This window comes from Artemia sp. Qi Xiang Cuo, chromosome 1 (genome assembly GCF_049724085.1).
Source record: "Artemia sp. Qi Xiang Cuo chromosome 1, ASM4972408v1, whole genome shotgun sequence".
In the NCBI taxonomy this organism is placed as follows: Eukaryota; Metazoa; Arthropoda; class Branchiopoda; order Anostraca; family Artemiidae; genus Artemia; species Artemia sp. Qi Xiang Cuo.
The window spans coordinates 46,759,814-46,777,724 of record NC_142794.1 but is presented as its reverse complement, the minus strand read 5'-3'; the positions used below and the strand labels follow the sequence as shown (position 1 = coordinate 46,777,724).

General features: G+C 33.2%; 1 protein-coding gene across 1 annotated transcript in view; it reads right to left on the bottom strand.

Annotated features, from left to right (window-relative positions):
- Positions 1-17,911, bottom strand: part of LOC148956394 (phosphatidylinositol N-acetylglucosaminyltransferase subunit A-like) — a 181,843-nt gene that overhangs the window by 54,064 nt on the left and 109,868 nt on the right. Inside the window, exons 7-8 of the mRNA XM_089090666.1 lie at positions 7,259-7,550; positions 2,565-2,748 (exon numbers count right to left, since the gene is read on the bottom strand). Of these exons, the coding sequence (XP_088946792.1) occupies positions 2,565-2,748; positions 7,259-7,550 (476 nt within the window). The remainder of the gene's footprint in view (positions 1-2,564; positions 2,749-7,258; positions 7,551-17,911) is intronic.

The following is a 17,911-nucleotide window of genomic DNA, read 5'->3' as shown; positions in this document are numbered from 1 at the left end:
AAGTAATTAATTACGACTCTTTATTTAAAATTTTCAGTTTTATTAACAACAGTTGAGCCATGCAAATCCTAAAGATGTTTTGTAGCCTTTATTGTTCTGATCAAATTTACAGCCAAGTTAATAATAAAAGTAGGTTTGACCGAGGGGTCCACTACATTTTCTGTAAGTGCTGTTATTCTTCACGAGGTTTAGAAGTTTTCTTAGATATTTCTTAAAATCATCTAAGAAAACTGATTTAAAAATTGAAATTATCAAAGACTAATTTCTTTGTCTGGTCGTCAACAGGTCATAATTTCGGATCATAGCTCATTTATTTGGGGAATTTTACATGGTTCTATTTTATGATCATTACTGTTTAATCATAATGTGTTAAATCATATGAATAATTTGCCTCCTTAAATTCCTTTGCTATTTGATGTTTGTTATTTCCAAATAAAATGTTTATATTGTCTGTGCAAGACAAGGTCTCTATTCCATTCTCTATTATACGATTAAACGGTTGAGAGACTATATTTATGGATGCAATGCAATCAGTGAGCTATGCATTGCTCAAAATAAATTTTAACGTTTTCGAAATCAATATGCTAGTCACTACCCTTGAATGTTTTCCATTCTTATTAACATCAAATTATTTCTCGTAAAGCAAGCACTCGCCTTCTGGGAATATTGAATGACAATGTCTTTTAAAAAAAACTTGTTAAAAAAAGTTAATAAAGAAATATTGACACTATTTATAAAATAAAAGTATGTATTTCTGCTTCACATTAAACAGTTACTGTACTTCAGCCTAGTGTAGCTATGTATTCTTAATTGCAGTGGCTCACTCTAGCTGGATACTTTTTTTTACATTGTTAACAGCCAATTAGGATCAGGGAAAATAGTGTAATTCTTTTAGTAGCTGATTTGTCTTCCGGTGATTCTTTCAAAAATGTTTAGTCTAGACTTCTCTGCTGCAAGTTTGTGGTATTTCTAAAGCCTCGGTTTTATGTATAATTCCGTGTACACTAAATATTGTTTATCTCTCGGAACTTTGTGTCCTCTTAACGATTAAATACATTAAAGATTATTAGAGATTAAAAATCAATTTTTGTTGAACGAGTTCAGCTATTAAGAGATCTAATCTTAATTAATCTTACCAAGGTTGTAATTTATAGAATACTTTTGAGTCTTTAGTTAAAGATGCCTCTGATTTACCGGTCTCTAAAGATCTCATTAGACATTCACAATTTTTTTATATAATTTACAACTTTTTTCTTTACATTTGAACAATCTATATCTAGGTACACAGATTCTACACCTTTTTATTCCTGGCAGTAATCACTATTCATGCTCTGTAAATCGTTTAATTGCTATTTTTCTTTTTCAAGGCTGCATATAATCGCCTATTTTCCTATTTTCTTTATTTGCTTAATTTACTCTCTTTTTGTGTTGAATTTGCTTGTCTGTTATTTTTAATCAGATTGTCCATTTGTCACTAATCCTATCTACTTAGAAAATCACCATTGTGGAATCATGAGTATATTTATTTTCTTTTATTTAATAAGATTCTTTCCATCAAATAACTAGTTACGAATAACACTCAAAACAACCAAAATATACTTTTCACTTTTTCCACCGTCCAGTAAAACTTGCGCCACATTATAAAGCGGTTTTTAATTTTTTGCGACCTATTTTTATGCCAAATATCGAAGACATTGAGTGAGTTTTATCGAAAATGTACCTTGTATCTGAGTAAAGACATTAGTTTTAGTTTTAGTATAGATTGATTGTCTTGGAGGAATTTAGCCACTTTTAATGTAAGAAATAAAGGGATTTCAATTAATTTTATCCAGAGCTCTAAATCGAGATAAGACTATTCTTCAGTTAAGTACCCCAATGAAGAGGGTCAGACTTACCTATCATCAGTAAGTATTTTTTAATTTGACCAAATATAGTCACTTTTTTGTGTCAGCGCACTTCAAGCTCGAGCCTTATGTTTATATTATATATTGTTCGACACGAATCACGAATTTGACTTAGTTTTTTATTATAGGCTTCACGCCTCTATCAGAAGTGATGATATGCCACTAGTCCAAGTATTTAAATCACTTTTCATTTCGAGGTATTTGCTATACCTTCTTTGAATGCCTCGAGAGCAGGATATTTCAGGATTACCTCTGCTGCGAGGTCTTTCTACGCGGCGACTGATCGTCGGACGGAACTCGTTTTCAAGTATTTATGGCAGGGTTTTTATAGTTTTATAGATTGCGATAGTTGTTTTCCTAAACCCTTTTTTAACATCCTAGAAAATCAATTCGGATGCTTTTAAGGTTTTCTGCTCTATGTTATCAAGCATATTTGTTGAGTTTTTCCTCTGTCCCCCCCCCCGTTTAAAGTTTACGTCTTGTAACACAGCAGATTTCAAGCTACCACAGAAAGGCTATATTGCTTATGCTGTTCGTATTTATACACTTTTTTGGTCTTTTGTTTGCCCACTTTGGTTTCAAGTCTTTCAGATTACAATATGTTAGTTTGAGCGATAAACATAAAGAAATGACAAAATAGGTTATTTAGCACAAAATTACCTCCAAAAGATTTCTTTGATGCTGTACTGAGGCTTGTTCATAACTTCGTCATAAACCTTACAAGTCTTATCCACAACCCGTTCCCAACTATAAGCATTACGAATCTTTAAGTAGCACTCATCCAAAGATCGCTGAAATCCTTGTCTTTCAAGATCAATGGCCTTTCCTAGCCCAGAAACAATAGCTAGAATAAATTGAAAGAATTATCATACAACTTATAACAATACTAATATTTATTCTAATAAACATTGTTTGTATACAGTTCACATATCAACCATACAATTCATTATGTCAAGTTTTTTCATCGGATTGAGAGATTGAAGGATTTCAACTCTTGTTGGTAGAAGAGCATCGCCAACTATGGAAAACCATGTTCTGACAAAGATGGGCCCAGGATTGCGCAAAGCATCGAATCATACTGTAGGTCCCATGGACTTTTTACTGTTTGGTTCTAAACTTAAGCGCTTCGTGTAGACCTAAGGAGATGTATTAGTCCCTGTCTTGCACTGGTTTGGGAGCCATGGCTTTTCCAGCCATGGCTTTTTACAGCGATTAAACTAATACGAAATTGTAACTTAGGGTGTTACAACGTTAAAAAACAAGTCTCATATCGACATTTTGACTGGCGAATTCAGACGTTTTGACTAGACTTGTTGGGAGTTTCAGAAACTCATATCCCAGGGGTAAGAAACATGAAATTAGGAGATATAGAATTTATTTATTCAGACGGGAAGATTGGGGTTCATAGGCAGAAGTAAGACGCAAGATGAATAAGGAAGCTGCTAAATCTTACTTATATTGGGAAAGTATGAATAGCAGCGTGCTAGTTGGTCATTATGCAACTAAATAATGCAAGCTCTCTGTCATAATAGTATTGTCCCCTTTAGAACCGACTGATGGAGATAGTAGCAACTATCATAAATTGTAATTACAGCTACAGGAACAAACAGATCCAAGGTAGAGATCTGGTATTTTTATTAGGGGATTTTAATGCCCAGGCTGGTAGAAATAGAAATAGAGAGTATTCTAGCTTTTTTTTTTTTTTTTTTTTTACAGAAAATAGTAGGCCTAACAATGGTGCAGTTTTATATAACAATCTAGTTATAACCAATACAGTATTTGGTCATAAAATATTCCATATAAAATATCACAGTATTCACATAATGGTAAGACAGCTAACCTTATTAATTATATTATTGTAAACAGAAGACTGGCAAGATTTATACAAGATACTAGGGTATATAGGAGGGTCGTTATTGATGTTAAAAATAAACATCACCATCTAGCAGTGTCAATGGTTAATCTAAAGTTGAAATTTAGAAAGGTTAACTACCTTCCGGGAAGTTACTAGGTTGGTAGGCTCCAGGATGAGAATTAGAAAGAAACTTTTCAGGAACAGTTGAATATTAAACCAAAGAGTTTAAAATTGTACAATTATTATATGGATGGAATGATAATAGGAAAATAGTTTTTAAAGTATCAGATGATTTTTTAAAGAGGAGAGTTAAAAATATGCATAAAATATTGGTGAAAATACTTTGAGTATAGCAGAGAAGAGGAGTAGCTTGTACAAGAAGTGTTTGAGCGACAAATCATAGAAAAATAAGAGGAATGTAAGGATAGTAAAGAAGGCATTAAATTATGAATTAAGGAGTTGTAAAGCAGATTCCATGGATAAAATTATTGAAGATCTAGAATATGCAGCCAGAAGGATAATAGTAAAATACTGTGTTGGCATGTTAAAAATACTGAATGGGATTAATCAATCTGGATTTTCCCCAGTTAAAAAAAAGGAATAGGACCATGATTAGTGATAAGCAAAGAGTTAAAGAGAGATGAGGAGAACATTTTGAGAATATGCTAAAGCGTGGTAAAGTTACAAGAAATGATATAGAAAAGAGTTTTAAATGTGACGGTTTTTAAATATGGTGGCTGTGAAGTTAGAGTTATATTACAGAGAATTATAAATCTGATTTCTGAAAAAAGGGAAGTACCAAGTGACATTAGTGGTTTCTAACAACTAAATAAAACTTTCCTATACTTTGATTATGTTGATGAATTAAGTATCTTAGCTGAAAATGTTAGCCAAATGAATTAAGTTTTAGACGCTTTGAGAGTTCAAGGTGCAAGATAAGGTTTGAAAATTAATGTTAAGAAGACTAAGTCTCAAAAACTAACAGTAAGTGAAGGCGGAGAGGTGATATGGGGCAAAGAGAAGATCGGTCAAGTTGACAGATTCACTTACCTAGGTAGTATCATTGGTAAAGACGGTGAGTGCAGTGAAGATGTTAAAAGAAAAATAGCCCAGTGTGTTTTTTCACAGTTGAAAAAAGTTTGGAAGAATAGGAAGATAAGCTTGCGCGCCAAGATTAGAATATTGGAAGCTACAGCGATGACAACGGTTAAGTATGGTTCTTAAACGTGGGGCTCCGAAAGAGGGAGGAGGATTTGATAGATATTTTCCAGAGAAATGTATAAAGATTGTTTTGGGTACCCGACTGACTGATTAAAGACCTGTGCTTTTTAAAGACCAGAACATAATTTGCACTTGGATTTAAACAAGATACATTTTAAACGTTTTTCTATTGCATAGTTTTTATAAATCCAAATTGTTGAGACACTCAGGAATGATAATCAGTATATATTAGATCTTCAATCCACATTTGTTTGTTATTTCCGATAATCTTGGCTATTATGGTGATTTATACAAGGATTTCTTTTATGTCCAGTGTAGCTCTTTACTTTTCTTTCAAAAAATATCTTTTGTGGAAAAAGTATACTTCATAACATGCAGAATAATTGTACTAGCACATTTTGCAAGCGGCCCCGCTATACTTTACTCCCTCCCCCCTAACGTGCAAACAGAGAGCCCAAATTACATCTTTCCCATCTACTCTCCCAATGCATCTCTTTTGTTTCAACCCGTGTACATGTATATTGAATCAACTGTGGCGAAACAAGAACCGGAAAACAAGTGAAGCGGTGGGTGGCAGAATACATCGAAAATATATATTTTGGGATATTTGCATATTTGGGGGGGGGGGTAAAGTATAGCGGGACTGCATGCAAGATCTGTTAGCTACAATTATTCTACGTATTATGACGTATGAAATTGAACCAACTCTGACAAAACAAGAACCGGAATGGACTGACTGATAGGAATAAAAAAAATAACAACAACAAAAAACAAGAAATAAAACCAGTATGTATTTGGATGTAGCCTAGGGCTATACTCAAGCATTGTGAGGGGGAGGATGGGGTACAGCTAAATACGATGAAGTAAGAATTGTGTTATTATAGTGTTTAGTTAGACAAAAATGTATCAAGATTCCAAACAGTAAGCTGTACAAAAACTGCGTTGCAATCCTGTTTACTAGGGCTATAATGAGAGAAAAGTTGAGAATACTAGGACAAGTTCTGCAGGGTGAAGGATTACAAATTGCCGAAAAATTGGCCTGGTCGGCCAACCATCTAGAGCCAAACGAAAAGCAGGTCGTCCCTACATGGGGTGGGAGGATGTCGAAGCAAAACTTTATAAGAAATAGATTTGAAGGAAATGGGAAAAGATTTAAGGGAAATATAAATAGGGAGGCTTTAAATAGGTTGGGATGTAAGAGGGGCGTGCGTAGCTGTGTTAGCATCAGCAGGCTTATTCTTTAAAGAGTTTTTAGTAGTAGTGGTAGTAGTAATCCAGCAATAGCGTAGGCTCTTGGACATTCGCCACTTAAAGCAGACTATGTCACTTTTATTGAAAGTAGAAAGTTTTTTTTTATTCACTTAAGATCGTAATAATTATAATTTAACCACTGTATTGCCAAGAGATCTCAGCTAAACACCCACTGTTTTATCATTGAAAATCACCCATAAAGAGAATTTAACTAAAAACGCCCTTAGTTAGGTTTTGGCCCAAACTTCTCTTTGATCAAAAAAAGTTATTAGCCCAAAAATACTTATTACCAATAAAATTGATCATTTTATACGTTAAAAAAAAAGAAACTGTGTATTTTAAGATGCATTTAGTTATAGGATGCATATGCCAGTTATGCCAATTGCTATGACTCTGTATTATTGATTTAATACTGATACTAAGTTTGCACAAAACTTTGAACTAATTGGACAATGAAAAGGAATTGAAATTATTTACAATTTGTTTTTCCCAATACAAAGAAGGGCTTTTGTCCCCCAGCCCCAACAAAGAATTTGAACTCCAATTAACCCCGACCTCAAACAATTACACAATTTCCTCTGAAAGTTTAACTCTGCCCGCCAACCATGAAACAAAACTGGGTAGACTTATCAAAACTATAACCCTGGGGATTCCACTTATGAAAAAAAGGGGGATTACAAAATTCAATAAAAAGAATCTAGTTCCTTATAAATAGCTAATAGATGTAAAAAGTTCATTTTTATGTATTTTACTTTACTTCTTTAAATTGTGTCGTTTGCTCTCTGCCAATGATTTCCGAATCACCAGCCTGTATATTTGGAATCCTTTCTTTTTCTTTTTCTTTTTTTTTGGGGGGGGGGGGGTCGTTAAAATATCCTGAAAAAATTGTTAGATTTATTTTCTGGATTTTATTTGTTTGCCAAACAAAATCTAAAGTAAAAAAAAAAATGCGCGGTTCAAAAATCCAATTACGCGGTTCAAAAGTAGAAAAGTGTGTTGATTTAAAACTAAACAAACACATGCTTACCTTCAACGGTTGGTTCGACTAGAGTGATTAGAGGATCTGGCAAAACTTCAGGTATCCCTCCAACCTTTGTACTAACTACGTGCAGCCCACAGGCAGCTGCTTCTAAAATGGCTATGCAAAAGGCTTCAGTAAGTGAAGTGTTGAGAAATACATCTCCCTTGACTAAGGCCCGTTGAACGCCAGATTTATCCAACGCGCCTAATAAGGAGACTCTAGAGTGGAGAGAATAGCTTTCAACCATTTCTTCTAAGGGAAGCATTCCAGGTCCGTCTCCTCCCACTAGAAACTGCACCTAGAAAAAACAGAAGATAATGAGGGAGAACCGAAAGCTATTCAAATTTCAAATACCAGTTCAAAAACTGGATTTTCCAAGGCTCTAAGGTAAATTGTCACAAATGGCTCCTGTTCAAACAATCAAATCTTGTCTTAAGAAAGACATTGGGTTACGATCAATAGAACGCGTTTGATTCGAATAGAAGTATATTCAAATACTGAATGATCTGTTGGTTAGCACTTAGTCTTGCTCCATGGATCACCATAGTGTTATCATTTTATCATTGGTAACCCGGTGTGCATTTGTCCGAAATAATTTATTTTTTTCAAGCTTCAGAGCCCCCCCCCTCCCCCCGCCACACCTAACCCATCTATAAAAAAATGTGATCCCCTCAAAAAGTCCTGGAAATCTGTAACTAAGGTTACATTTATCGTTTTATCTTTTCTGTATATTCGTTATGGCCTGCCACATTTTGGATGAATGGCTAATTAACTTTATTGGAATGCAAACACAGTTTCAAGACAAGAAAAGAATTTTCAAGAAAACAGTCAACCAAATTTTCTTGAGCTTTACTACCAGCCTCTGATTGTAAGTCGAAATAATATGGTATGAAGAAAACAAAATAAAATGATTGCAAACTTCATTTGACTAGCATTTTATAGGTAGTCAGTGTAGTAAGCCTGTTTTTATTCTAATTTGTCCATTCAGGTAAAATTCCTGAAGTACAAGAGTCTTATTTTGAGCTGATTTTTAAAATATGTTATTTAAGAAACATCTTTTAACTAAATACATTCTATATTAGGCGGCTTCATTCAAATGCGCAACGCTGAAAGTTCAAGTTACTTGCTGAAATAGTGTTTTTTGTGGTCATGAGGGCAGTCGATGAGCTGTGAAACAGCTGTAGTGTTTAATAAAAAAGTAGTTTTCACTTAAAAATCGTCTAAAATAACTGATAAAATGAGGCGTATCCTAATCGAGTCTAGTTTGGAATCTTTTGTTCTCAAGTTGACTTATCGTGAGACATGTCTTTTACGCTTGGAACAAAAGCATATATTAATGATGATGATTTATTTATAATCCACTAATACAATAATGTGAACAGTGGAGTACAAAAAGAGAGAGCGAAACATAACAAATTGAGAAAGCGCAGATTGAAGATCACGAAAAGGTGACAACTGACCTAAGTTGATACCGACAGCCCTTGCTACAGCGAGCTTTCCAAACCATCATTTATTACAAATTTCAAACTTGGTCTTATGGCACCAAGGGGAAACAAATCAAACATTTAAAGAAACAAAAATAGTCCTACTACTACTAATACTACTATTACTAGCGACTCACTGAATCACCAAGCCGCGTGAGGCTAACTCAGCTACGTACACTTCTCCATCCCAATCTGTTTAAAGCTTTCCTCTTTACACCCTCCCAATAAGTTCCTATTTCCCATAAATATTTTTTTACGACATTCTCCCAGTCGATTTGGGGACGACCCGCTTTTCGTTGGGCTCTAGACGGTTGGCCGACAAGAAATTATCTTTGACAATCTATCACCCTTCATCCGTAGAACGTGCACTAGTCATCTCAAAAATTCATTCATTTTGCTAACATTTTCATCTAGGAAACTTAAATTATTAGTATAATCTAAGTGTAGGAGAGTTTTACGAGTACTTTCAAAATTTATTCCGTGTTCTCCCTAACTTCATAACCACCGAATTTAAAAGACTCATTTGCCACACTATCAGCACCTGGGGCCTTATTATTTTTTATTCCTTTTACTACTGTTACTAATTCTTTTTCAAAAATTGATCTTCTTTCACATCCGAAGTGTCACAAACTTTTTCATTCTTTTCTATATCTTTTACTGTAACTCTATCATGGTTTAGCACATTCTCAAAACGTTCTGCCCATCTCTCTTTAACTCTTCCCTTAATACTAATTACGGCCCGTTCCTATCTCTAACTGGGACAAGTCTAGATTGACTATTCCCTCTAAATTTATTAACATGCCTACACATTATTTTACTATTATGCCATCTGGCTGCATCTTCCAGATCTTCAGCAATTTTTAATTCCTCCACTTCATTACTCTTTAATTATTGTTTTAATTCTTCCTCCACTTTCTTTACATTCTTTTGTTTTCAGATGATCCATCACTCAAACAATTCTTGTACAAGCCCCTGTTCCTCTCTATTAAACGTTAAGCATTTTCACTAATATTCCTAGCTACGTTTCTAGTTTTCTTCCTTAAGACACATCAGCAACTTCACAGACTATTTTTCTAAAATTATTCAATTCATCCTCTTCATCGTCCAACTTCAGACTCTTCACATTAATATTCAACTATTCTTGGAACGTTTCTTTCAACGTTTCTTCTCATCCTGGAATCTACCAGCGTCATAGCTTATGGAAGTAGAAAAGGGGGTACCAGCACTGAGCCTACATAATTTATTCATGGTTTATTGATCCACTAAGGGGTCAATGACACCTTTTTCAAGGTCAATCAGGGGCTGTTTCTAAGTGTATTGACTCCGGGAAAAGGTTTGCACATGCGCACTGAATACTAACGGCACAATGTATTGATCCGCTAACGGTAACAGGATCACATGTCTCTTTCTACGTCAATCAGGGGATGTTTCTAAATGTATTGATCCAAGAAGGGGGGCTCAATTTCTGGGAAATAGATTTACATAATCGGCGAGGAATTCTATCATGAGGGGATTTCATTTTTAAATATGGCTTCTCAGGTCTTTAGGTCTGAGAGATAAATTAATATTCTATTTTTAAATATGGCTTCTCAGGTCTTTAGGTCTGAGAGATAAATTAATATTCTTTCGAAACCATAATAGTGCAAGTAGGAACATCTTAGATATTTTTTTCAGAAATTCATACGAGATCCAGACAGATTAAATATATTTTACGCGGAAAATGGTTTCCTGGGAATTTCAAATGTGACAGCGCAGGGATGCCGAACAAAGGAACACAAAGAAATCACTTTTAGGGGATTATTTGGGCGAAAACAAATTAATCGGCATTTTAGGGATCTTTTGGGCGAAACAGTTTGAGACATTTTAGAAGATGATTTAGGGTGAAACTCTGTGACCTTATAATGCACAAGTTCCATTTGAACAGTGTGGTAAGGTCCCCTACCCCAACCCCAAAGAACGCCCTACCCCCGGGCCCACCCCCGGGCCCCAAAAGGGACCCCTCTCCCCTCCCCTGGGCCCCCAAAGGGCCCCCTACCGCCGCCCCCCCCCCCCAAGAGGCCCCTCCCCCGGGCCCCCACGTTTTTCAATACTTTTTTTTGCGAAATTGAGACACAGAAGGGCCCCCCTCACCCTCAACTTTTTGGCTCCCCCGAATATATTTTTTCAGAACAAGTTCTTTACGTAATGTCCCTCCTAAACCAACTTTACAACTTGAAGTACTCATCTTTTTCACACATAACTTTATTTTAAGACTTTTTGCATACCCCAACACCAAGCGATACTTTTCAAAGGCTTTATTATATCTTTTCAGAACAAGTTCTTTACATAATGTCCCTCCTAAACCTATTTTACAAGTTGAAGTACTCATCTTTTTCACCCACGACTTTACTTTACGGCTTTTTGCATATCCCAACACCAAGCAATAATTTTCAAAAGTCTTTATTATATTATTTCAGAACAAGTTCTTTACGTAATGTCCTTCCTAAACCAATTTTACAACTTAAAGTACTCATCTTTTTCACCCTCAACTTTACTTTACGACTTTTTGCATACCCCAACATCAAGCAATACTTTTCAAAAGGCTTTATTATATTATTTCAGAACAAGTTCTTTACGTAATGTCCCTCCTAAACCTATTTTAAAAGTTGAAGTACTCACCCTTTTCACACACAACTTTACTTTATGGCTTTTTGAATACCCCAACACCAAGCAATACTTTTCAAAAGGCTTTATTATATTATTTCAGAACAAGTTCTTTACGTAATGTCCCTCCTAAACCAATTTTACAACTTGAAGTACTCATCTATTTCACCCAAAACTTTACTTTAAGACTTTTTACATACCCCAACACCAAGCAGTACTTTCAAAAGGTTTTACTATATCTTTTCAGAACAAATTCTTTACGTAATGTCCCTCCTAAGCCCATGTTACAACTTGAAATACTCATCCTTTTCACCCACAACTTTACTTTACAGTTTTTTGAACACTCCAACACCAGGCAATACTTTTCAAAAGGCTTTATTATATCTTTTCAGAACAAGTTCTTGCGTAATGTCCCTCCTAAACCAATTTTACAACTTGAAGTACAAATCCTTTTCACCCATAACTTTACTTTACGACTTTTTATATACCCCAACATCAAGCAATACTTTTCAAATGGCTTTATTATATCTTTTCAGAACATGTTCTTTATGTATTGTCCCTCCTAAACCAATTTTACAAGTTGAAGTACTCATCTTTTTCGCTCACAACTTTACTTTACGGCTTTTTACATACCCCGACACCAAGCAATACTTTTCAAAAGGCTTTAATATATTATTTCAGAACAAGTTCTTTACATAATGTCCTTCCCAAACCAATTTTACAACTTGAAGTACTCATCTTTTTCACCGACAACTTTACATTACGACTTTTTGCACATCCCAACATCAAGCAATACTTTTCAAAGGCTTTATAATATCTTTTCAGAACAAGTTCTTTACGTAATGTCCCTCCTAAACCAATCTTACAACTTGAAGTAGTCATCTTTTTCACACACAACTTTACTTTACGACTTTTTGCATACCCCAACACCAAGTAATACTTTTCAAAGGCTTTATTATATCTTTTCAGAACAAGTTCTTTACGTAATGTCCTTCCTAAACCAATTTTACAACTGAAGTACTCATCCTTTTCACACACAACTTTACTTTATGCTTTTTGAACACCCCAACACCAAGCAATACTTTTCAAAGGCTTTATTCTATCTTTTCAGAACAATTTCTTTACGTAATGTCCCTCCTAAACCAATTTTACAAGTTGAAGTACTCATCTTTTTCGCTCACAACTTTATTTTACGGCTTTTTGCATACCCCCACACCAAGCAATACTTTTCAAAAGGCTTTATTATATTATTTCAGAACAAGTTCTTTGCGTAATGTCCTTCATAAACCAATTTTACAAGTTGAAGTACTAATCCTTTTCACCCGAAACTTTACTTTACGTCTTTTTGAATACCCCAACACCAAGCAATACTTTTCAAAAGGCTTTATTTTATATTTTCAGAGCAAGTTCTACACGTAATTTCCATCCTAAACCAATCTTACAACTTGAAGTAGTAACCTTTTTCACCCACAACTTTACTTTACGACTTTTTGCATACCCCAACACCAAGTAATACTTTTCAAAGGCTTTATTATATCTTTTCAGAACAAGTTCTTTACGTAATGTCCTTCCTAAGCCAATTTTACAACATGAAGTACTCATCCTTTTCACACAAAACTTTACTTTATGCTTTTTGAACACCCCAACACCAAGCATTACTTGTCAAAGGCCTTATTATATTTTTTCAGAACATGTTCTTTACGTAATGTCCCTCCTAAACTCATTTTACAACTTGAAGTACTCATCCTTTTCATCCCACAGCTTTACTTTACATCTTTTTTGCACACCACTACATCAAGCAAGGTTCTACTTAAGTTCAGATTTTTACCCAAAGACATAAATTTAAAGTTCTCCTCCAAATTTTTGTAGAAGATAAAAAAGTTATGCATTGATCGTGAATATTTCACCATGACGATAAGGAGTTCCACTTTAATTCTGAGATTTTTCCCAAAGTCATAAAAAATTTAAAGCTCTATTCTAAATTTTGGCGTTGATGATAGGAAAAGTTATACTATGATTATGAATATTTTCCACGAAGATAAAAAGTTCCATTTTAATTCTAATTTTATCTATGAGAAGAACTAAGTTACAGATCAATTCTATTTTTCCAGAGAAAAAAAAATTTCCACTTCAGTTCAGATTTTTCTCAAAGAGATAAAAAATTTAAAGTAGTATTCTAAATTTTTCATAGAAGATAGAAAAAGTTATACTCTGATCGTGAAAAGTTAGCTCAGTTCTGAATTTTACCAAAGAACTTACACTTCAATTCTGATTTCTCCAGAGAAAATAAAAAGCTTCCACTTCAGTTCTTAATTCTCCAAAGATATAAAAAATTAAAGTTCTATTCCAAATTTTCCAGCAGAAGATAGAAAAAGTTATACCATAGTTGTGAATATTTTCCATGAAGATAAAAAGTTCCACTTTTATTCTAAATTTTCTCAACGAAGTAAGGGAAAGTTCAAGTTCTCTTCTGAACTTTCTCAATCAAAAAGAAATTAGTTCAGAACAATTCTATTTTTTCCAAAGAATATAAAAAAGTTCAGCTTCAGTTCTGATTTTTCTCAGAGATGAAAAAATTAAAAGTACTGTTCCAAATTTTTCATAGAAGACAGTAAAAGTTATAAATTGATTGTGAAAAGTTAGCACAATTCGGAATTACCAAGAACTTACAGATCAATTCTATTTTTTTCAAGAAATAAAAAGGTTCCACTTCAGTTCTTAATTTCTGAAATGACATAAGAATCTAAATATCTGTTCGAAATTTTTCTGTAGAAGATAGGAAAAGTTATACTATGATTGTGAATATTTTGAATGAAGATAAAAAGTTTCACTCTAATTCTAAATCTTTATAATTTCACTTCATATTTTTCTCAGAGATGAAAAAATTTTAAGTTCTATTCTAAATTTTACCCTAGATACATTGATTCTGAATTTTTCCTACAAGAAGAGAAAAAGTTCATCTTTAATTACATATTTTCTCAAAGAAGTGAAGAAAACTTCAAGTTCTGTTCCAAATTTTTCGTAGAAGATAGAAAAAAGTTATACTTTGATCGTGAATATTCGCCATGACGATAAGGAGCTACACTTTAATTTTGAGTTTTCTCGAAGAAGTGCAAAATGTTCAAGTTCTCCTCTGAATTTTCTTAAAGAAGTGAAAAAGTTAGCTCAATTCTGAAATTTACCAAAGAAAATGAAAAAAGCTTCCACTTCAGTTCTTAATTTCTCAAAGACATAAAAAATTTTAAGTTCTGTTCTAAATTTTCCATAGAAGATAGGAAAAGTTATACTATGATTGTGAATATTTTCCATGAAGATAAAAAGGTTCATTTTAATTATAAATTTTCTAAATTTTAATTCCGATTTTTATCAAAGAGATGAAAAATTTTAAGTTCTCTTCCAAATTTTTCCTAGAAGATAGAAAAAAGTTATACTTTGATCGTGAATATTCACCATGACGATTAGGAGCTACACTTTAATTCTGAGTTTTCTCGAAGAAGTGCAAAATGTTAAAGTTCTCTTCTGAATTTTCTTAAAGAAGAGAAAAAGTTAACTCAATTCTGAATTTTACCAAAGAAAATTAAAAAAGCTTCCACTTCAGTTCTTAATTTCTCAAAAGCCATAAAAAATTTAAAGTTCTGTTCTAAGTTTTTCCATAGAAGATAGGAAAAGTTATACTATGATTGTGTATATTTTCCATGAAAATAAAAAGTTTCACTTTAATTCTAAATTTTATCAATGAAGTGAAGAAAAGTTCAAGTTCTCTCAGAATTTTCTCAATGAAAAAGAAATAAGTTACAGATCAATTCTAATTTTTTCTATGAAAATAAAAAGGTTCCACATCGATTCTGAGTTTTCTCAGATATGAAAAATTGAAAGTTCTGTTCTAAATAGTTATAGATCAATTCTAATTTTTCCCATCAAAATAAAAAGGTTCCACTTCAGTTCTGTTTTTCTCAAAGAGATGAAAAATTGAAACATTTGTTCTAAATTTTTGCGTAGAAGATAGAAAAATCTATACCGTAGATGTGAATACTTACCATGAAGGTAAATAGTTCCACTTTAATTCTAAACTTTCTCAATGAAGTGAAGAAAAGTTCAAGTTCTCTTCTAATTTTTAAAAGAAAATAAAAAGGTTCCACTTCAGTTCTGGTTTTTCTCAAAGAGATGAAAAATTTCCTCCAAGAAGAGAAAAGGTTCTGCTTTAATTCTATATTTTCTCAAAGAAGTGAAGAAAAGTTCAAGTTCTCTTCTGAATGTTTTCCAACGGAAGAGAAAAAGTTCAACTTTTATTCTGAGTTTTCACAGTGAAGTGAAGAAAAGTTCAAGTTCTCTTCTGAAGTTTCTCAAAGAAAAAAAAGTTATAGTCCAATTCTAATTTTCTCCAAAGAAAATAAAAAATCTCCGAGTGGAAGAATTTTGCACGGGGAATTAATTTTACATGAGGAGGGGGGTTTCCAGGGGTGAAATTTTCAGGGGAAATTTTACCGATTTTTTCCAGAGACGTAAGCTAAATTTTAAATTAAATTTTAGCTCCTTTGTCTAGGGATTTGCTCCTCAAATTCTTAAATTAGAAAATGAGTGCTTCGTTCTATTATTTAAGACAATCCTTCAATCTATTATCAGCAAAAATATGGAATTTTACACTTTGGACAGAGAGGAAGGATTTTGCACGGGGATTAATTTTACACGAGGCTGGGTGGTTCCAGGGGTAAAATTTTCAGGGGGAAACTTGCCCGATTTTTTCCGTGGAGACGGAACGGACAGAATTCGAAATTTAGCGGAAAGAGCTAGGTGTCGAGGAGGGAAATAATAGATATTGATGACAATACTAAACTAACTTAACCACAAAATTCCACATTATTGCACAGAAATACCAAAACCATAGGTTAGGTTAAGTTAGGTTAGGGTAGGTTAGCCTATGAACGCGCGCGTACATAGGCTAACCTAACCTAACTTAACTTAACCTATGGTTTTGGTATTTCAATAATCGTCATGGCGAATATTCCCGATCAAAGTATAACTTTTTCTATCTTCTACGAAAAATTTAGAACAGAACTTGAAGTTTTCCTCACTTTTTTTAATAAAATATGTAATTAAAGCTGAACTTAATCTCTTCTTGTATGAAAAAATTCAGAATCGATGTATCTAGGGTAAAATTTAGAACAGAACTTTAAATTTTTTCATCTCTTTGAGAAAAATCTGAAGTGAAATTATTAAAATTTAGAATTAGAGTGAAACTTTTTATCTGCACGAAAAATATACACAATCATAGTACTTTAAATTTTTATGTCATTTGAGAAATTAAGAACTGAAGTGGAACCTTTTTATCTCTTGAAAAAATAGAATTGATCTGTAAGTTCTTTGGTAATTCTAAATTGAACTAACTTTTCACAATCAATGTATAACTTTTTCTATCTTCTATGAAAAAATTTGGAACAGTACTTTAAATTTTTTCATCTCTTTGATAAGAACCAGAACTGAAAAGGAACTTTCTATATTCTTTGGAAAAAATACAATTAATCTGTAACTAATTTCTTTTTCATTGAGAAAGTTCAGAAGAGAACTTGAACTTTCTCCCACTTCGTTGAGAAAATTTTGTAAAAGTGGAACTTTTTATTTTCATGGAACTTATTCACAACTATGGTATAACTTTTTCTATCTTCTATGGGAAAATTTAGAACAGAACTTTAAATTTTTTATGTCTCTGGGGAATTAAGAACTGAAGTGGAAGCTTTTTATTTTCTCTGTAGAAATTAGAATTGAAGTGTAAGTTCTTTGGTAAAATTCAGAATTGAGCTAACTTTTCACGATCAGAGTATAACTTTTTCTATCTTCTATGAAAAATTTGGAACTGTACTTTAAATTTTTCGTCTCTTCAAGAAAAATCTGAACTGAAGTGGAAAAGTTTTATTTTCTCTGGAAATATAGAATTGATCTGTAACTTATTTCTTCTCATAGATAAAATTAGAAATCAAATGGAACTTTTTATCTTCATAGAAAATATTCATAATCATAGTATAACTTTTCCTATCTTCAATGCTAAAATTTAGAACAGAGCTTTAAATTTTTTTATGACTTTGGGAAAAATCTCAGAATTAACGTGAAACTCCTTATTGTCATGGTGAGATATTCACGATCAATGCATAACTATTTCTATCTTCTACAAAAAAATTGGAGGACAACTTTAAATTTATATCTTAGGGGAAAAATCTGAACTGAAGTGGAACCTTGCTTGATCTTGTGGTTTGCAAAAAAGTTATAAAGTAAAATTGTTGGTGAAACAGGCGATTACTTCAAGTTTTAAATTTGGTTTAGGAGGGACACTACGTAAAGAACTTGTTCTGAAAAGATATAAAAAAGCCTTTGAAAAGTATTGCCTGGTGTTGGGGTATGCAAAAAGTCGTAAAGTAAAGTTGTGGGTGAAAAAGATGAGTACTTCAAGTTGTAAAATTGGTTTCGGAAGGACATTACGTAAAGAACTTGTTCTGAAAAGATATAATAAAGCCTTTGAAAGGAATTGCTTGGTGTTGGG